Source organism: Pagrus pagrus (genome assembly GCF_965226575.1).
Source record: "Pagrus pagrus genome assembly, chromosome: 7".
NCBI lineage: Eukaryota > Metazoa > Chordata > Actinopteri > Spariformes > Sparidae > Pagrus > Pagrus pagrus.
Window position 1 is genome coordinate 4,673,914 of NC_140191.1, and position 22,482 is coordinate 4,696,395.

The window sequence follows — 22,482 nt, forward strand, 5'->3', positions numbered from 1 at the left end:
CATACCCTTCCAGTACTATTAGGCCCAAAGCAACATTAAATATTCACAATATTCGCGTGCAGAGATTGTTGTTGTAGCTTCAGGCTGAGTGTTTTATTCATTCATAATGTGTCTCGGCTCCCTGTAATTGTAACCGGCGGGCTGTGGCTGAGCCGTCCCCACAGCTATTTAACCCTTGGCCCACTTCATCATCTGGCTCATTCACAAAAACACATTGTGTCAGGATAGCTTTCACAGCAGCTGCGATGTTCCAACTCTACTGGCCTGATGTTGCCCAGCAAGTCTGTCCCCTGCCAAAACAAAGACTTCTGGGAATTGTAGTGCTGAGGGGTCAAGCTCCTGTCTGGCTGTAACAGATTGAATCGGTTTGTTCCCCTGTGTTGTGAATGATATGATGATGATCATGAATTACCCACTTTCATTTCCTACCTGTGCTGCAGTTGAATTTAGAAAAAAAGTGGCAGATGAACATCTCCTGTGTTGTCGAGTGTCCCGTCAACTGTCAGCTGTCGGAGTGGTCGGCCTGGTCAGAGTGTTCACAGACATGTGGTCTAGAAGGTAAGGTTCATAATGGGCGAGGCATTTTGCACAACACAATGATGAACTCAAATTGTCCGAACTGTTGTTGACATTTATCCCTTGAGCAGTTTCCTGTTTGATCAAAGGAACTGACAGGCAGCAAGAATAGAAATACGTGACCTTTACCCAACAAGACACCTTCTCTAAATGCTAGGTCACCTCTTCCTCATCAATTAAACGCCCAGTATGTCATTTCTGCCACTAGATGTCTCGCAATCAAAGCAATGAAAACAAGAGGCATAGGTCTGAAGTAGCGTGGGACCATGAGAGTTTTAGTCTTAAGCAACCAGCCGATGAAAATCTATCTGGCATGACTCAGGCAGAAATGTGTACGGATGAGGCGATGTATGAAAGCTTTATTCACGTTATGTTTAGTCACATTCTTCTACTTTCTTCCTCACTCTCTGACGCATCATCTGATCTTTCCTCTGAAGTTATAGCAACAGGCGACCAAATTAAATGCACCTTTTATTCAAGGTATCTAAATCAAGGTACAACAGTGCACAACTAGTGTAGTTCTAGTTAAGTTATTAGATAATTTAATTAATAAACATTAACCTATTATATCTTTAAGTAAAACCTTACAATGATCACTGTACTGATATGTATTTATATTACAGTTTTCAATATCACCTTACAAACAAAAGCCAGAGTGCAGAGTATAGGGGGAAAAGACTCATAACCCATTGAGACAAGCTCAGGGACTTATAATAAAACTTACTGACATTAAAGTTAGTCTATAAATGTTTTGAAGATGGGATATATAAAAAACGATGCAGAATTAGTCTGGCTGAGCTTGGCAAGTAACCAAACACATCAAGCTCTTGAATTTGCAACAGATAACAGGGGCAGTGATTCAGCTCAAATGAGGTTCGACTCTTAAACTTCACAGCTCTGCAGTCGGTTCAGTCATTACAGACTCGTGCTGTGCAGCATAACATTGCACAGCATGAGTCACATTTTTCAAAAGTTAATGAAATGTGATTGCAATGATGCACAAGACATCAAGAATGTTTCCATTTTCTTTCATGGTGCAGCAATAAGATAAATAAATAAATAATTAAATCTATTTGAATATTTTACTAATTGTAAAATTCAGGATTCAATAAAGAGTTAAAACAAGCTGATACAGAAAATGTTGATGAAATGAGAGATGATGTTAACAAACTTAAAGGGATCTTGTAGAGTTTTCTTTCTAAACAAACAAAAGTTAGTTTTACATTCATTATTACTCACCAGACCTCACTGTGTGTATCCTTGAGGTCAAACAAACATGTTGAACAAATCTACTTCCACCTAAAACATTTGCAAAGATCATATTTTTAAACATTTTAAATCATTCATTGTTTGTATGAGTATAAATGTTTACTACCCTGCAGTCTTCTTCATTCCTGCCTTTGTTCTCATGTTTTCTTATGTGTAAATAACAAAATTGAGGATTCACTCATGTATAAACAGCTCCATAGCACGACTAGAGGTCGAAAACTCAGGTAAGCTTCAAAGATACATACGATGGAAAATGGGAAAATTTTATATTTTATGTATGATATGATTTGAGGTGAATGGTTTATAACAGTCAGTAGCCTCATGGCTAACACATCTGCAGTTTGATTGGTATGATCTCACCTCCATTAAACAATCTGGGTCAAGAAATGAATCGGTGAATATGTCCAACAACAAGGGTCACGTCTATCAACCAGCGGTTGTGCTCGATGATAATGACATTGTTAATATAGTATGATGATGTGAAGGGGCAGACCTGACAGATATCATCATGATGATCCAGCAGCACTGAGAAACAGGTGTGACATTGTGTTGACACTCCCTGGGTTGCTTGTAACCTGAAAGAATCAGATACTGAAATTGCAACAGTCGGCTTTATGATGCTCAGTAGCCGGTACAAGAAGACTGCAGTTGTATTTAGCAGCCTTGAGCTGTAAATGTATACATGATTGATTCTGAAGCAGGAAGATGCAAGTAAAAACTCACAGGTCTGCAGGAGCCTGCATATGTGAAGCTTAAAAAGTATTTATACACACACACACACACACACACACACACAGTATCAGGTTTGTTTGTAAGGAGAATATTGCATCAACAGTTTTCTGCACTAAAGCATGCAGTGGTTTGGTAAACATGCATGCTCAGCAGAACATCCTGGAATGACTAAAAAAGTCTTATATCACACATTTCCTGCTCCCCCAGGAGGCATTTGGCCAGAAAAACTCACAAAAGCAAAAAAGAGGAAGTGTTTATTTAAGAGACCTTACAGTCTTCCCCAATGGCCGGTGAAAATTTGTCCTCCTGCTGCCTTGCTGTTGTTCCGGCGGTTCACACAATTGATTTTGTCCCATTACATCTTCCTGCTCCTCAGGGCTGCAGGGAGCACTTTGAAGAAGCGTTGCTACAGCGATAGTTGCTAAATCACAAGGAATAAGATAAAAGTTTCAGAAAGGCTAAAGGAGCAAGAGGGGACCTTATTTGATGTGTGTTTTGTGTGTGTGTGTGTGTGTGTGTGTGTGTGTGTGTGTGTGTGTGTGTGTGTGGGAAGTTCTCGTTGGAATAGGAAATGAGGTTGTACGGTTTGTGTGAGTGTGTGGGATGGCTGGTTTGTGTTTTATGTGTGAAAGGTGTCGTAGGTTAGGCAGAGGTGTATTATGAGGTGAGCAGATTGCTGGCTCGGCAGTGTGAAAATGAAAGTGGGACGTGCAACAAATGAAAGGTTGTATGATCTGAGAGTGGGTGGTTTAAAACAGGTAGACAGCAAGGTTGCATTTTAATGTGTGTGTGTGTGTGCGTGTAGGGTTTCTGTGTTGAGTTTTCTTGCCAATTCATAGCGTCATTCTGCTCTTGAATCAAACGTTCTCTGAGGTGTTAGCTGCTGTAATTTGTTGGATGAAGAGAGTTTGCTGATTGATGTGGAAGCAAAGCCATTTTACGCAAGTGGACCAAGAACCAATCAAGATGGCAGTGAAAAAGTGCAGTATTACAGGCTATTCATAAAACCCTGCTCCTTTAAGTGAAGTGCTCTTGTGCACAGTAACATTAATTTTATGCATTCAAAGCAAACACATACACATGCCTTTAAAATGAGCTGTTCAGAGAGGGAATGGATGACTGCTGTGTGGTAAACTGTAATGGCCACTGTGTGTGCCAAATCTGCTTGCAGTTACGTTATTGTGCAGAAAACACAACAGTTGACACTCAATAATCAAAACTGTGTAAAATAAAAACCTGTAAAGGCTTTGCAGAAGAAAAAAAAAACACTGAACATTTAACATCTATTGAGCACAACACTCAGTACTGGAGCGGGGAATAAGTCAGAGAGGACCTTGTTGCTACTGTTTTTCTAGCTTAATTTTATTATATAAATGATTTGTTTTTATTGAACAAACAATCACAAACAATTCGGCAGTGCAATCATGGCAGTACAAATCCTTGGCATACTGTGTGGGGAAGAGCTCTTACCTTCAAACAAAAATAATACACTGATTATGTCACTTATTGTGTGTTTTCTCCAGGTAAGATGTGGCGGCAGAGGTCGGTGGTTCAGGCCTCTCAGGGTGACGGCCGGCCCTGCCCTTCTCAGATGGAGCAGTGGAAGCCGTGCCCTGTTCGACCCTGCTACCGATGGCAATACAGCCCTTGGTCTGAGTGTCGGGTGGAGGTATGTCAATAAATCATAACATTATACCATTAATTATTAATCATAGTATCGACCTTTGTCAGCCACACGGAATGCAGCTTTGACAGAGAGATCAATAAACACAACAGTTTGAGCCAAAAAGTGGATTTTAGAAGACAGAAATCTCAGCACCTAGCAAAAAGTAATGGAGTCTTTAGTATTGATGAACAGTCCCATCAAATCCCAGATCATGCAGTTATTTTGTAGGATGGACAGCGAAAATCAATCTAATGCACTTTTAATGCTGATACATTGCTGTAAACCAAAACCTTTGCCAAGATATTTGGCAGCCCTTACACTTCATTTTGCATCGTGTGCCACCAGGTCAGATTATTAAAGTAGTCTGCTGCATCGCTTTATCACATAAAACTAAACTTTCCAGGCGTGGGCGTACTTTTATGGGAAGACAGGGAGACTTGTAACCTCTTATGGTTAATTTAGGTCATTTGTTCCTCTCAATTAACTCTATCAAATGTCCAATAATCTCAGCCTTCCTCGTACTTATGACTGAGAGAAACAGACGGAGAGAGAGAGACCATTTTTTCTAACTACAGTTACTGTCAGCTGGGGTCAGCCATTACCATTTATGCACAGTAATCCACTAGCCTGATGTCTGTAGGTCTTGAAAGTGGTAATTCTTAAGATTTCATCTCTGATATGGCTGTCTGAGTGTGAAGAGTGAATGAAATGAAATTAAAGAAAGTGACACTGGATGACATGCATTGTTTTCCTTTGAATCTCGTGTGTGTGTGCAGGCATGGTGGACCCCATCACTTACGATGAAAAGAACTTGCTTAATACTCTAGTTAACTTAAATCATTAGACTTTAAGTCATTCATTTGTTTATAAAGTGATTCCATAATAGGTTAAAGGATAACCTCTGTATTTTTCAACCTGGATGCTATGTTTCCATGTCTTTATGTTGAAGTAATTAGGTCCGGCTGTGATTTGGTTGAAATAAACCGTTAATTCACCCGTTAGATGTTATAATACTCCACTCCTGATATTGTCACATCCAATGCAGTAAATCAAGGGTTTATTTTGACCAAACCAGAGCGGTGTGTGTTTTATGATGATATCTTTTTTTTAAACAAAAATTGATTCCTCTCTTAGGGATCCTTTTCATAATGTTGTCAGCCACTTACAATAACAATCTGAGCCTATCAGTGGCAAAAAACATTTAAGTGTGCGTATTTTGATGGAGCACAATTGCCCAGGATTACTTCTACATCCGGCTTTGTGGCTGCCGGCTGTAACAGTCTTGCTACATCTTGGACCACTTTCAAAAAATGTTGTCTCCATTAGTCACTTAGACACAAAGACATTGGAAAATAGGGTCCAGGTGTAAAGATACCAAAGTTGCTCTTTAATTTCAATAAAAGCATTAATCTAATTCATGTCTGAAAAGGACAATAGAGTCTGAACACAACATTAAGTCAGTGTAATGACTAAATGGCTTTCTTTAAGCATTACAATGTTACGGTATGGTCAGCAGTGATTTATGTCCAACGATGAGACAGCAGTGTTTTTGTTGATTATCTAAATGAAACTGTGCCAAGACGAGTGTTTGAAGACTGGACTACCGTGTGTTCAGAGAGCTGACTGTCCATAAATTAATTAATAAAATAGTGGTTTAATTTACAGTAAATAAGGAAAAGTGAGTTTTACCTTCTTTACCTTTAACTTCATTGAATCTCAGGGCAGACATGTACATGTTTATCAGTCTCAGATTGCAAAGAGCTTTAAAGTGTCAGTAATATTTTACACAGTTAATGTTTTTATGCACTTGGTAAAAAGCAGCACACATTAATAACATCACCATTTAAAATCCACTCATGGTATTGTAGTGTACACAAAAAAGTGATCCTTTTAATAATGGTCACAGCAGACACATGAACAGATTCAGATTCGGAGCCTTAATATGACTTTGAGTTATCGCTTAAAATAGCTAGCATAGCTATAAATTACCAGTATTAAGCTGTCACCAAGTGGCTGCAGGTTCCTGTAACTCTCCTCTCTCACTGGGGTAACTCATCATCCTCCCTCTGTGGTGTCCCTGTCCTGTCAGAGTGTGGTGTGTGGACACGGCATGCGCTACAGAAACCTCTCCTGCTTCGTGTCGGATGGCTCCAACGATGGCGAAGGCAGCCAGGTGGACGAGGAGCTGTGCAGCAGCCTGGAGCTGGCCGTCAATGGAGACAAACAGATCAGACTGAAAGAGGCCTGTACCCTCCCCTGCCCAGGTAATAATGCTGCTCCAAGTATGGTCATTTTGAGCTTCCTGTGTTGCATGAGCAACCTTGCAAAGTCACGTCCAAACACAAGGTAGAGCAGATGCAGTGTCAACAAAGTAAGGATGATGCTGAATTGTGAGGAACTGTTTCTTCACAATTTTCTTTCATCTGGCTCCTGGTCTGCAGGCTAACTGATATAACATTGTGCTCACCCTCACTGCTGTGATACAGAGACTGTTGACACACAGAGTTCAGTTGAGCCATGAACATCTGAGTGTCAGACAGACTTTAGCTCTAAACAAACGCTGAAGTGAAATAATGCATTACAACTCTGTTTTGCATTGCAGAGCTGCTCTCAGGTTCAACCAGCAGAACACAGAAGTCACCACGCAATGCAAAACAGAGTCAACACATGTCAGCGGTTTGTTTCATCTCAGAGCAGCCACTAAAAATACTTTTGTTACAAGGTAGATTTTGTTATCTTTAACCAATAGCACTCAGTATCTATCCTGACCTCTAAAATGAGAGGTAGGAGCTTACCTGCAGGCAGATTAAATGGGCTACATTATGACTTGTAGATACTTTAAAAGTGCAGTTTTATGTGAGTTAAATTTACTGGTAGCTACTGTATTTCATTGCCTGCAGCAAGTCAGAGACCCCTCTACTCGCCTCTGCCAAGGTATCGTACTCCAAATGCAGATTTCAGTCTCATATTTTCTTCCAGGTTTCCCCATTTTCTCCCAATTACTTGATGTCTATCCACAGTTTGCACCACGAAGGAGATAAAATAAAAGTCGACAGCCACTTTTTTTTTTTCACCTCCCAGTGAGAAGTCTCACATGAAGAGTGTAGAACACTAGTGCAGTGGTCAAAAGATGGTCCCTCACAGGTCTCCCACCCGCAAACATTGTTAGTTGTGTTTGTTGAAGCGTCTGGCCAGCCACAGGCGCTGCTGCTGTCAGGGACTATTTTCTGTTTTATGTGGAAGGCACAAACTATTTAGACCACCTGCTCTTTTACTGAAATAGACTGAGAGGCAGATCCAAATGAAAGCTGTGACCCCTTCAATTCAATTTATTCCGTTTGTACAGTGAAGGCACATGGAGGCAAAGTGATTAAAACACACACACGTTGAGTCGGAGATAAAATAACAGAAAAAAAGGGGTGCAATCAATAATCTGTGTGGGCGAGATAACAAAAACCCTCAGGGCTGATAAAAAAAAAAAGACAAGATGGCAAGCGGAGCTACAGCCTCTGAATAACAATCTACTGTGCTGGGAATGACAATAGATTTTATGCATTTATTCACCTTACATATGAATGTAGATGCTGATTAAGAGGAGAACAGATTGAATAAGTGTTTTCTACGTTGATTATAGGCATGGCTCATGTGAAACGTGGTGTGGTCCTATACTTGGCATGCTCACTGTAAGGCAGTTATATGGCACATTTCATAAACAAATGCGATTCAAAGTGATTTATATATCACATAAAAGCTAAATTAGAAAATAGAAAGAAATTAAAGAGAGAAATAAATTGAAGGACAGCTTGCAATCATGACTGTGGTAGATTTATCACTTTTTGAAACAGCAGGTCTCTGACTGATAGACAACACCAGGCTTCTCATCTCTAGCTGATGACTGTCAATATTTCTGGAGAAATGACAACTGTAATTAGCTGATTTTATCAGCCGTAGCTAGCTAACAGACTGAAGCAAAAGCTGTATGTCCTAGGAAAAAATTCAGATTAACATTGTGGAAGTCAGGGAACAAAAGAAGCAGCATGATCTTAGATATCAATGATAATATTGTAATTAAGAGCTAGTTGCCCCCGTATTATGAGTTTGGTAAAGAAAACATGTAAAATCAGAGTTTTATTTTGTCACATAACCCTGTTTACACCCTACAACCCTGTTTCTTACATACCTGTCTGTTCTTAACACTACCAGAGGAAAGGTTTTAAGGATGAGGACTAATCGAGGTCTTTTGGCAAATGCAACGTTATCGCGTGTAACATTGGCTGTCAGTTGCTGACAGAGTGTAAACTTCCCCAAATCCAATTAAGAACCGGACAGAGCCACTAACATTACCAAGAACTCGAGAGGATCCAGGACTGGCTTCATGCCCACAATGGGTAAATACAGTACTACAGTATACAATACAACAGTTGCAGCTTCTCTTACAGCAGATAAACACGTTTTCTCTTTTCATTGGTCCTGTTGTGTGTTAAGTTCTGGGGAAGTAATTAAAAAATACACCATCCTCTAACACCTTCGACACAAGTATCACCTCATGCACAGTGCTTCAACATGTGTAGACATCCAAAGCTGTGCAGACCTGCCGTGATTAGTAACCGTCTCTAAGCTCTGAAAACAAAGGTTTTTTAAAGCCTTGTGTGATATATTTCCTCTAAACTTTATATGCATAGTTTTTGAGCAGATAAGCTGTAGAACAAAACTCTCAAACACGACTGATGCCATGTGTCATTTTGTTGAAGCTTCCCAAAGCTCGTTAGTGCGCCATGTGTGCACACATTTTCAGCATGGGTAGCCTCAGCACGTAACAAACCCTCAAACCTGGCAGTGTCAGTGCACGATCGACCTGCACAGGATGACTCTTTTATTTCGGTGAGTGATTCGGTCTCGGCGCCGTCTTTATGCTGAGCTGGACATCTGTTGTGATTCACATGATATACGACCACGCAAAGCAAAACCTGGGAGATATTACGCGGTACAGAGATGCACAGTTTAATTTAATTGCTGTAAGTCCTTAAGTGGTTTATTGTCGTATGTTTAACAACGTTACCAACCCATCTGGCAGTTTGAGTCCAATGTTCCTTCTACTTTCTCCACATAAAGTAAACATTGAAAAGCAGAAGCGTATCAGATTTGCCCTCAGTAAACTGCAAGGCGCCATCCCCCTCCATCCTTCACGGTCACCTTCACACACAAACTCCACCTTCAAGAACTCTCCACACTCAGGAGACCACTGAGCTAGTTGCTTCTTGTGGGCAGCTTCTTGGTTTTAATGTATCATTTTTATATGAATATATTTTTCCTATTTTGTGTCACTTATTAATATAACAAGACAGGTATTTAAATTACTATAAATTCCTTATTACCTCAACACCTCGCACAGATAATCAGGCTTTAATTTCTCATGTTATCCACTCTCATATCTTAGCAAGACATCTCCCTCTAAATCTGATCTTTTGATGCTATTCGGTATTAATGCAAAATCAGCTTTTACACGTTAATATGCTGACCTGATGAATTCAAGATAACACACATTTTCTCTTTTAGATATACTGCTGCAGTTCGTTCTACTTTGCCTTTTTATTTTGTCATTAAAAGTGAACACGTCCTACACAGATGTTTCAAATTAAACACCTTCAGGCAACTCAAAGTTCAATACCCTTTACTGTCCTGCTACGCTTTTAATCTGAAATATCTGTTGGACTTGTTGTTGACAGTCGCTTGACATCAAACAAAAACTGAAAGTCGAAGCGATTGTAATCAATAAGTGAACAAACTCTAAACAGCAGATCGGTGATAATCTTCCAGATGTTGTGTAATGATAGAATGAGTGCTGCGTATATGCACTTCATCCTGAATTTACCATCTGAGCCGTTACATTTCTCATTGAGATCCGAGGTAAGCTTATCCTCTGCTAGAGGGGCAGATTAACAAAAGATTCGACCATACACACTCTCAAGTCGAGTAGCTCATTTTTCAGTCTCCTCTCCCTCGTATCTTTCACACTGCTCCATGTTTAGTTGAGTCATGCTGTTATAGATCGTATTCCTTGACAATGGCAGCTTTCTTTGTGCAAATGAGACAAGAGGCAGTCGCATTAAACTCTTTATCCAGTAATGATGAACATGTTTTTTGATCCTGTGGTGAAGTGTCTGAAGTGTTTATGTCGACATGAATGAGCAAAAATAATGACGAAACATCATTTTTGTGATGTGATTTTGCAGCCTTGCTAAAAACTAAAATGAAGAATTGTTGGGGGAAAAAAACATGCGAAAACAATTTTAAAGACATTTGTAGTTTGGATATAATAAATTCTAAAGGTGTGGAGGCTTTATGAAATAGTTTTGCAAGTAATTTAAGGTTTTTTAAGGTAGACGCAGCTTATGAGAATGTTTGTATCGTGTTTTTAAAGCCAGTTTTATGTACTGAAGCTCTTAACAGTGATAAATCCTCTCCAGCAGCAGTAAAAGCATTTACTTAGAGAGTAAAAGTAGTGGGAATTTGGCAACAACAGCAGTAAGCATTGTGTCTGCTGAGGCCTTCATCAATACAAGTACAGCAGCATATTGACTGCACGTTGATTAACTGGTGATCTCTCAGCATTGCAGTGCAGAAACAGCATGATCCCAGCTTAGCACCAAGGATGTCAACCCCAAACCCCAACTGGAAGAAAAAAAACGGGGAGAATCTCACAGATGGGATTATCACTTCAAAGGTTGTGTCTGATGAGTTGTTGTCAGGTTTTGTGACAGAGGCTTGTCAGCTGCTGGTTGTGATGTAGCTTCACAGTGCAGAGCAGAGCAGACAGGTGAGCTCAGACCAACAGCTGCTGGACTCTTAACATCAGGTCTGCAGCTCCAACACTTTACTGCTCCTCCCAGAACCTCAACATGGTCTTTATATTGTCAGGCTGCACCCTCGGCATTGTGCTGCACATGGAGAAGTGATCACCAGTTTCCTTTGGGTAAATAGGGCAAATATACAACATTTCAGTTAGAAGAGATGGGAAACTGAACCCAGTTTATGATTCAGCCTGATAAGAGGTTTGTATTTTCACACAGTGGAGCTTAAATATAAATCTGTTATTTTCAGTGTCAGCGGGTCCCTGAAGGGAGAATTATTGTTACTTGCTTCTGCCAGAAGACAAAATACAAATGTGGAGTTCATTTCCAAAGTGCTGTGTGTCTATTTTGGTTCATCATTGATCGCTCATCATTCAATCTCTCTAAAATATAGAGCAGGAAAAATGCTGCCCTTCTTTCAACCCACAGCTCGTTTAAAAGCATCAGGGTTTGAATTCATTTTATATTTTAAGAGCAAGTTTCCACTAGCGTATTTCTCATTTTGGAGGGGGGGGAAAAAACTCTCATCAGATGTCTGCTGGTCCCTGAGATGGAAAACACTGAGAAACGCTGCCCTAGATAACAAGTCAGTCCAACCCCTTTTGCCAAACTGCAGGAGCACTGAAGTATCAAACGGCAATCAAAAGCACAGACTGTTTTCTGTGCAGGGAGGTACTGTAGTGTGATTTGGGAGGAAATTCAAGGGCTGTTTGTGCAGGACCGGGAACAGCTTGGGAATTCTGGCAGGTTGCATTCACACATGCACACGCACTTTCATGCACTGCCACCCTTGACCCATGTACTATTTCCCCTGCTGTTTGATGAGCTGCAGTAGTCAGCTGTGATCAAAACCAACACACCCTGCATTTGGACTTACACCTTCTTCCTCCTGGAAATCTTCAAAGCATCTTAAACATCATGATGCCATAATACAGATTCAGTGTCTCTGCTGCATACCTTAACATCTCACCCAGATTAAACTTGTTTCATCCATAGATAAATGGGTGAAATATTGCTTTAATTCTGCCAAAGTTGAAGATCTGATTTCCCTCAGGACACACACTACAGCTGCAATGCAGATATTTTTGCATAGCTTTGCCGGTTCTTTAAAAGTAACATAAAAGGCAATGAGTAAAAACAGAAAGAGCGAATATAACAAGAGATTGAAAATAGAGAAAGATAACTAATCAAGTAAATCTCGATGTGATTTCTGATTCTGTCAGCTAAATCTCTTCAGGCAGTCCCTGATGGCAAAAACCTGCTCACCTTTTAGTCTTAAACTGTGGAAGAACCCACCTGAAGACCCTGCCTGAGGATCTGAGGCTGTGCACACTGGCTTACAGGAAATTAAAAGATTTGTGATATGGCTCAAGGCCAGACCGCACCATTTTTTACAGGTCATCGGGCTTTATTTTAAAACTGAACCGATAACAGTGACAAATTGTCAGAGAGGCGTAGTTTAATTTATGAGGATTTAATTTCTGCCTGCTTTACTTATACCCAACTGGAAGTTTGGTGGTTGTTCTACTAATTGATTGATCGTCTGGTAACACACTGACTCTGGTGTGTGGAGGTAAAGGCTTCCAACTTACTAGAGGTTATGGCTGATCTCTGGTGCTGTTGTGTATTATTTCAACATTACTGTTCTTTCTCTTTTTTTTAAATCTAAGTGACAGGTTTTGTGTCTTGCCTTTTTTTGCCCTTAGAATATACTATATATTACTATATACTCGATTCAATACATTTAAAATTGACTTATGTCGATGGACTATGATGTTATTGGTTGGAATCTGGTTTGTTGTTCTGTGAAATGAGAAAATATGTCAAAGATATAGAATGATTTGTTGAAAACAAAATGTGAGTAGAAAAACTGTCTCTATATTGCTGTTAAACAGGGATTTAACTTGTGACTTTTCTCATAATGAATGAATCTGACGATTACTTTTTGTTTTTGATTAATCAGTGATTTTTTAGCCTATAAAATGTAAAAAGACATCCACAACTTCTTTGTGTCCAAGGTGACGTCTTCAAATGTCTTGTTTTGTCCAGCCGACAGAATATTACAATACATTCAGTTTACAGCGATATAAGCCAGAGAAAAAGTAAACCTTATATTAATGGTCCCAACTATGTGTTTTGTCCCTTTGTAGGTGAATGCTACCTGATGGAGTGGTCAGACTGGAGCTCATGTGTGAGCATCTGCGTCAAGGGGGCCGGCGTGGATTTTGGTTCTGTTCAGGTTCGCTCTCGAGCCGTGTTAGCTCAGGAGCCTGAAAACCTGCAGCTGTGTCCTGACCAGGCTTGGGAGTCTCAGCCCTGCACAGGTGAGCAAACTCCCTTTGACTAGTGAACCTGCAGTGCATGCAAATTAGCTTGCAGCAAGCCAGCAGCCCCACAGTCTGATTCATTTATCCTTTTACGCTACCGTCACGTTCCAAATACACATGATCATGGAAAGATGAAGTCAGTCTTAGCTTGTGTGGAAAGCCGGGAATCACGAGGGAGAGCTCGTCAATGCATCATGGGGCTAAGACAGAAAGACACTTAGATTCAGGGTCATACCTGCAGGCTGTTTAGTCTTCTATCTATCTGAATGTGCACGTTTGACTGTCAAAGGAAACTGGAACACCAGAAGAAACCCACGGAGAGAAGATCTTGAGATTGAGGAGAAGGGATTGAGGACAAAGCTGTACCCTAAATCAGGGGGTATCTACAACTAAACCAACACTAAGCGCTAACCACCATGCTCGCTTTGTTTTTCCTCGTTTACACTGGGTCAATTGGCGTTCTCCCAGATGGGATTTCTTCAGTCAGATCTCTAAGCAGAGGAAACCCCCACACTCATTTGCTGTTGTGATATCTGCGTCTCCCCGGGCGCGTTAATCACCCATTAGGTGCAATATGGGTTGTGAATCACTACCACAAAAAGCTCGATATCAACACGGTAGCCATGGGCTCCGTCTGTAGAGAAGCCACCCTCATCCCATCCTCTCCTCCCTCACCTCCCACGCTTCTTCTCCTCCCTCCCTGGCTACCGAACACAGCCCTGCAGCAGTCTTCACCAGCCTGACCTGGTTTCACAGCATCTCTCCAGGCACAGGGGGGAGGAGTGGCCCAGCCAAGACCAGTGAAGGCGGAGGAGGAAGAGAGAGCGGAGGGAGGGGAAGATGGAAGGCGGTGACTGAGAAAAGGAGGCTAGGGACAGAGGGAGACAGATCAAATAGGTACATTAGAAATGACTTGTGGGGGCGCCCTGGTTGCCTAATGGTTAAAACAGATACCGCATAACCTCTTAGATTTCCAACCACAGGATCTCTGTAGCATTTCAAACCTTTCTCTCGACATTTTCTGTCTCTCCCTTTTGTATGCTCCTGTTGTCTTTATCAGAGCTCTGTTTATCCCACACATTCAGCTAATAGCTAGTAGGACCAACATGTCCGTTTTTAAAAATATAAATTATGTTAGTAGTGATTGAACGTTGTCTGTAATTAAGTCATTTTTCCATTGACATCACTATTCTGCATCTGAAAAGGAAGGAAAACTAAATTCAGACATTTAAATGTCAGTTGAATGAAATGAAACATCAGGCTATTCACGATATACAATATACATTGATATCAGCATCATCACAAACACTCCATTTGCCACATCACAGAAAATCAACAAATTAAGACAAAAAACAAAGATACAAACATTTAAAATAACATCACAATCACAGAAGACAGTAATCATGGCGCTTCACATGCATTTGATGTGGGATGAAGCTTCATATTTAGTTCTAGGATTGACTGGTGTACCTTGTTAAAATGAGAAATCCACTTTGATGGTAACACTTTGTTTTCACTGTTGAAGACATGGTTGTGGTCAGAGACGATGTTATCCGCCAACTTTAATATGTTGTTATGTTAGACTGATTCATAGACTTTCTCAAGAGTAATCGCCAAGCGGGTTTTTATTTGGTGGAGCAGTTTTGACATAAAAGTGCTTGACAAACATTTGTACTATGTACTATTACAATACCGAAGGACAAAAGAAAAATCAAAAGAAGAATTTGTGTACTTGACGCAAAAGTCTTTTCTTCAGGCCATAGTTGATCTGAACACACACTTTATCCACGTCAAGGTTAGAGTACAAAGAGAACATTTATACTGGTGTAGTTTTGCTTTTTGGAGAATACTGAGAGGCTAAATCCATTTTAGCTGTGCACAGTGCTTAATCCTAACATCAGCATGTGAATATGCTCACTAATAATGCTAAAATGCTGATGTTTAGTAGGTTTATTCACTATCTTGGTTAACATTACTAAACACAGCTAAGGATGAAGGAATGTCATTAGTTTTGCAGGTATTTGGTCATAAATGAAAGTTATTTTTAACCTGACGATAGTTCGAGATGAAAATGGAAGAAGGACGTGGAGATGACCTAATAACTCATCCAGTGTACAACATGAATATCTAAACCACATTTCTTGGTCATTCGATTCAACAGTTGTTGAGACATTTAACTCGTAACCACAAATGTGAACCTAATGTTGGCAAATTCATTGGCAGTTAACATGCCTGCATACTTTTATGGCAAACCATTGAGTGGATGTTAAAATATACTACCGGATAACTGAAAACGTTGATCTGCTGGTGGCGCGAGCACAGCTTTAAAGTGAGAGATGAGGTTTGGCTCGACTCCATACATTTTTTTCAGTCCCTGACCAGCAAACCTGAATGTTAGTAACTCTTTTCATCCAGTAGCGACCAAATATTAATGACTAAGCCTGACAGCTCCACCTTGTTTGGTGTGGGAATATGTGTAACAAGCACACTGTAAATCATGTTAGTGTGAAAGTGCTGGTGACACTTCATAATAATCGTCATTAATAAATGGCAACAATTGCTTAATAGATGGTTTATAAAGCTATTTATTGATTGGTAACAGTGAAAAACATAGTAGCTAAAGTTTAATTAACTTTAAATTTGCCATTTATTATTGATGTTTATTATAAATTGTCAGCCAAGTGCGATATGAGTAAAAAAGTCTATTTGTAACTGTGGTTGTAATGAAACTTTTTTTAAGTCAATGGGTTTGAAAATCTACTCCATTAGTCCTTACAGAGACGTTCAGTTATGTCTCAGAAACCTGTGATATTTTTGAGCTGACATTATTTCTGCTTCCAGAGCGGCTCTTCCTTTGAGAAATGTTTCTATAGTAGTAAAACTCCAATCTGCTCGTAAAAGATGGTGGGAAGTGCCGCTGAAGTGAGTGATTCAATGATAACTTGACACATTTGAAAAACGGCCTCAGCTGCACCACAGCGAGGGAAAAAAAGGGAAGAAATGGGAAAAGTGGAGAACATAAAGGGTGAATTTGTCTGAGCAGCAGACAGATTGTCCCGTGAAGCCTGCAGATAGAGCTGTGCCATCGACTGGAGCAGTGATACTGTACCCGGGCCTGTGGAGAATAGATCTTTCCTTTGTTCAAGGTTAAATTGTTCATTTAAGCTCGCCGAATGGGCCAGACTGATGATTGGTTACACAGGACTCCTTTGGGAAATATGGTCATTTACTGCACTGATGGAGATATTGATAAAGTCATAATAGCATTGATAGAAAGTCATTAAGCAAAAGCTCTTACTGAAGATTAAAACATTGAACTGGACCCCTCTGTGAAGACACACTGATGGTGATATTATACGACAGCAGCCTATTATACATCCATAACTTAGCAGCTGCTTTATTAATGTGTCACGCACATGATTAATGGTCCTCACTGCAGACTCCCACTGTAGAGTCTGTATAGATGTTTATTGTTTTTTATTTTCGCTCTCAGGGGGCGAATGTTACGAGTACAAATGGTTCAGCAACGGAAGCGCCAGCCGCCCTTTGATCTGGTGTCAGCGCTCCGACGGACTCAACGTCACCGGTAAGGAACTCTTCAGTCTTGCGTTATAGTGCATCAGCTGTTTGGAGAATTGGGTCAGTAAGTCAGCTCACTTGTGAAGAGTATGATGAGAACAAAAACACACATTTTCCATGTATGTCAAACACAAGTTCAAGGCCGAACAGTCCGCTTTAAGCCAATCAAGCCAAAATCAAATACCCGATTACATCTGATTGCTTCACTCAAGATCCATGCATTGTTCTCTGAGAAATTTACGAAAATGTCCAAAAACCGATCTCGCAATGTTAAAGAAAGTGAGAAAAAAAATCCTGGATCCGCACCAAAAGTTAATGGGATTGATTCTGTGCTAAAACCCATCTTTTATCCAAGTTTTGTGGAAACCTGTTCAGTGGTTTTTGTGTAATCCTGCTGACAAACCAACAAACAGACACATGCGAAATCATAATATCCTTGGTGCAGGTACTTTGCCACACAAAGTAAGGTTTCAATAGACTGTAGTTTCCCCTTTTTGTAATGTTTGCTTTTAATTCTTGTGAATTACTGGCACCGACTTTATATTCTCATGGAATAATCTGCTGATTATTTTCTCAGTTGAGCAGTTTGGTCCATGAATAGTGAAAAGTGCCCATCACAGCTTCCTGAAGGCCAAGCTGACACATTAAAATTGCTTGTTTTGTCTGAGCAACAATGCAAAGACCCAAGATATGTCGGTTTGATATTACAATAGATCAAGAAAACTGGCAATTATTCACACTAGGGAGGCTGGAACCAGAGATTTTTTGGCATTTATTAACTTATCGGTTTTGAAATGTATTCAAAGGAGGAAAAAAAACAGCTTTTCATTGACCTGACTTCATTCTGTAGACACACAACTGGTGGATTTCAAGTAGACCTTGCTTTATTTTACAGGGTCAGCACAAATGGTATTCAGAATGATAAGTAGTGTAGCTGAATTGATCTCAAAAGTGAGAAGCTGGGATGTACCAGCAGCACTAAGGCTCAAATAGTAAGTCTTTTACGTAGGAGGTCAAAATGTACACAAAATATGCCAGAAATATAACATACCATTCTAAAAAAAGGGAGTCTTGTTTCTATAAGTAGTGAAGGTGGTGGGCGATGGCAGCCTGTACAGCTCTTCATCTCTGTATAACACATGAACACGTGGTTACTCCCCTGAAATAGTTTCAGAAATAAACCTGGCTACAGTACGTCAGCTATATTGAACTTTAGATGCAGTTTTTTCTTGTAAAAATGCATGAACGTACAGGCCGTGATATAAACGAAAATGTTTGTTGAGCGCTGCCTCTACAAAAGCACACCAATGATGTTGATGTTCGTTGTATTCCTTTAAAAACATCTTGTACTCTGTTTGATTCTATTTTCTTTCTCCCTCAGGTGGTTGTCCTGCCATGAACCCTCCAGTGGACAACAGCTCCTGTGACCCTCCCTGTCTCATGCCAAAGTCTTTCTGCAGTGAGGTGAGCAGCGCTTTGTTCTCATCTGGCCAATTCAACAGGAAAAACAGAATAAAGGGAAAATCTTATAGAGAAATATTCGGTGTGCAGACAGAGATGCACAATAAAAACGGAGTAAACAGAATAAAAACAATAAAAAAGAAATAACCCTGAAAGCACATGTCCTCTGATGAATGGCAGCCTCTGTACTCACTGTGACACACCGCTGACAGAATTGAATTTGAATGCAGCGGGGAATGAAATGATGGCAGCATGAAGATGTAAAACCTATTTTCCCATAGTGTCAGTCAACTGTGCAGCATCGAAACCAGGATAATAAGTTTAACATCCATAAGATTCAGCAGCTGCTAAATCTCCAAAGTTTATCCATTTTCATAGCTTTTTGTTTTTTCAATACAGGATGGTATGAGCTGTATCAGTTGGTCGAGCCAGCAGACGTAATAACCACAGAGTAAGCAGGTCAGAATGATCTGATGAAAATCAGGCTTAGGACCTCTGAGGTCACGGCGTCAATCCTGCATCATAAATCTAAATCAGTTGTCAGTTTATTGTGTACACATAGCGAAAATAAACAGTCCGGTACTGATTCAGCTTTATGGGCACTGTGGAGGCTGTAGTTTGGGGTGCTGACAGGTGTTTCCAGGGTTGGATAGTAAGAGTACATGTAATTTGGATTATGTAATCAGATTACAAAAAATAAGTAACTATAATCCTAAAACATAGCAATTTTAACATCATGAAGCTTGTTTTCTTACATACAAATATGACGAATACAGTCTACAAGTAAGTTACTTCTCTCAGGTTGCAGGTTTTGTAAATGATGGCTTCACTAATATATGTTTTCGTTTTTAACAACTTATGGACTTTTTATTGCTTTTTATGAATAAGAAAGTGTTCCTCTTGCATTACAAAAGCAAAGTCCTCCACGTGGCCTTTGATTAAATAACAGCTGCAACAAAAACTTATATAAAAGAAGCAGCATCCCACATGTTGTAGCATACACACACTGCACCTGCAGTATTTGAAAGGGTAATTTGATTTAAACAGTTGCTAAATGCATTTCATTTTTATATTTAAAATGTTTTGAAATGTTAAACAGAAAAAAGAAAATTTGTGGCGTTTTAGTATGAGGTGCAATATTCTCAATGCTGGAGTTTCAAGTAATCCAAAAGTATTCAAAATAGATCATATTATTTGTAGGACTATGGATTATGTCACTAATCACAAAAATTGTCTTGTAATTTGTCTTCAGTAGCTGACAACATTTCAAAGTAATCTGACCCAACCCTGCGTGTTTCTAATACTTTGTCAACCCACTTATATCAATAGAGGTAAATAGCAGAAACAGCTCTCTGTATAATGAATAAAGCTCACAAACGTGCTGTGAAATGGTTTCGTTTTTTATTATGAGAGATGATGCTTTTATCTAGATTGAAAGAGTCAGACGGAGACAGCACACACAGATGCTGCTGAGGACGTACAGGGGTCAAACTTGTGACCAAACAGTAACAAGTTGGAGAACCCTAACATACAAACATCCAGGGCCTCTTCCAGTGATTCACTTCCATGATGACATGGCCCAATACTCCCTTGATGTATTGTGACTGCAGTGCAATCCAAACATGATTCTGCGCTGCCCCCTGCAGGCCGGCATCTGCATGTGCGAGGAGGGATTCACAGAGGTGCTGTCGCCAACTGGGCAGCTGGACCAGTGCGCCCCCATCCCCATCCTGGAGATCCCCACAGCAGGGGACAAGAAAGGGGATGTGAAGACCAGTCGTGCCATTAACCCCACCCTGCCCACCACCATCCTGCCCGGACGCACCGGGCGGACCTGGTACCTGCAGCCCTACGGACCAGGTCAGATCACATAACACGTTTTAGCTCAGATCCACCAAAATAAAAACGACTGCTTCTCTTCTTCGTGCTCACAGAAATTAGAAATATGAAAAATACAGGGGAGACAGTGTTGTTCCTGTCAAGTGAAAACCTTTTAATCTTTTAACTGTCATGTTTAGGAGAACTAACCCTGCCTTAATGTTCCCTTCAGATGCTCCTATTTTCCAGATGTCAAGTCGTAATTATAAAAACCACCACATTAAAACGCTTCAGAAACAGAAATGTGGAGGAAGTCAAAAGGATGCAGTCGTTGTTGGGTTATATTTTGGGAAATGTTACAAAATGTTTGACAGTATAATTAATCTCTTCCGACAACAAAAAAGTAGAAATAAAACTCATCCAGCCAATGACGACTGCAAATAGAGTCTGTATTTACTGCAAAATGTGCAATTACTTGCAGACAAATAGTTATCCTGCCAAGATAAGGGTCAGGAAAATCATCGCACGTCGTTTCCACAGTTCACACTCACAGTCATGACCTGAAAATATGTTTATGCATGTAAAAGTTTTAGGCCAGGAATTTGTTTTCAAAATATTTCCACTTTTGCTGCTATTATTTCTCAGTGCCCACTATGTCTTTAAGTTTATCTAAAAAGGAAAAGACTCAATTTTCTCAACCTGCAGAGCACCATGTAATCCTTGAGGTGAAGTTGGGAGGTTTTCACGTGACAACAGCAGACTTTACTTTCATATTGTGTTAGGCAGATTCAGTGTTGACAGGGTCTAATTAACACGAGGTCTAACACATTTGTACTTGCAGCTGTGCATGAAATAAAACTTGACACATTAAAAACAAAGATGCATCAGACATGTTTTCAGTCTGTTCCACTCTGCTCTGATGCATGTAACTTATCAAAACTGCAGCTACATTAACATTTGAGAACTGCATCTGCACAGAGCGTTGAGAGCGGCGGAGCATGACAGCAACAGAAACATTTAGGATGCAAGAGTGCAGAACAGATTGAGTTAGCGTCTGTCAGGAGCAGCTACTTCCACATTCACACATCATCACGTACACAAACCCTTGTATCGTTTATCTTCCAAATGTTTGCTTGTTTTGGCAGCACACTTCTTGCTGTAATACTTCATGACATGTTTTTGCCTTTTGAGAAAGATAAAGGAGAGACTTGCTGTATAATACAGCCTGCAATTTTCTGCGTGATTTCATTGTGTGAATCAGGTACTGAGAAAATGCTTAACTTTTCCTACTGGTACTTATATGTAGGAATGAGGAGGTAACAAAGGAGTAACAACAGGGAACTTGTGAGAAATAAAGAAAGTATTTTTACAAATACTGGGAAATGACTGCAGTGTAGTTCATTATAGTAATGGATGAAGTACAATAAACACAAATGTTTTGCACGTGGCAGGTATTCGGTGAGGTTGCCCCATCAGCAATCCATCTGACAAAATGGACTTCTGATGCAACATCCTCTCACATAATGTCCTGCCCATTACATTATCTGATTGGTATCAAATAAATGTAGCGGAGAGGAAGTATAAAGTAGCAGAAGAGGGAAATACTCAAGTACCTCAAAAATGTACATATATCGGTTCCAAATCCAAATCAGTTATCCGTCTCCTTGATTTCTAATGATCTGTATTATCTTGTATCTGTATCATAAAAATAATAGAATGATATATTCTATATAACTGGATCATAATTATCGATGCATTGATGTGAACATCACTTTAATGTTGCTTCTGGTAAATGTGGAGCTAATGGATTCATCCACGAAAATGCATCATCATTTAATGTATTACAAGGAACTTTAAAGTGGTTATGAAACAGTCTCAATTTAATATTGATGCCTCTATATGACCTACATTAGCAAACAAGACCATCAGTGAGATGATTGATTTCTTAATAGTTATTGTTAATACCTGCCACCGGGTTGGATTCTATTGAAATCACAGCATTACTGTTGATAACTTTGACTTTAGCTCGACAACATTTCCATTACCGAGCAACTAAATATGTTAACTGTCGGCTTACGTGTGGCCGTGATGTATGACCGGCGCTAAAACAAAGTTTACTGTGTTTCTCCATCGTGTTATTACAGGTATTAATCTTACACAGCCACAAATAGATACATTACCTCATTGCTATGTATCCTGCAAA

The 22,482-nt window shown here is 39.9% G+C and overlaps 1 protein-coding gene across 5 annotated transcripts in view; it reads left to right on the top strand.

Annotated features, from left to right (window-relative positions):
- The window catches only part of thsd7ab (thrombospondin, type I, domain containing 7Ab), a 186,512-nt gene that overhangs the window by 157,512 nt on the left and 6,518 nt on the right, over positions 1-22,482 (top strand). For all 5 annotated transcript variants that reach the window (XR_014622946.1, XR_014622947.1, XM_084357197.1 and 2 more), the window contains 7 exons: positions 441-558; positions 4,101-4,246; positions 6,333-6,507; positions 13,245-13,418; positions 16,915-17,007; positions 18,382-18,464; positions 20,108-20,321. Coding sequence is in view for 3 of the 5 variants with exons in the window: in XM_084357197.1 (XP_084213323.1) it covers positions 441-558; positions 4,101-4,246; positions 6,333-6,507; positions 13,245-13,418; positions 16,915-17,007; positions 18,382-18,464; positions 20,108-20,321 (1,003 nt within the window). In the remaining 2 variants the exon portion in view is untranslated. The remainder of the gene's footprint in view (positions 1-440; positions 559-4,100; positions 4,247-6,332; positions 6,508-13,244; positions 13,419-16,914; positions 17,008-18,381; positions 18,465-20,107; positions 20,322-22,482) is intronic.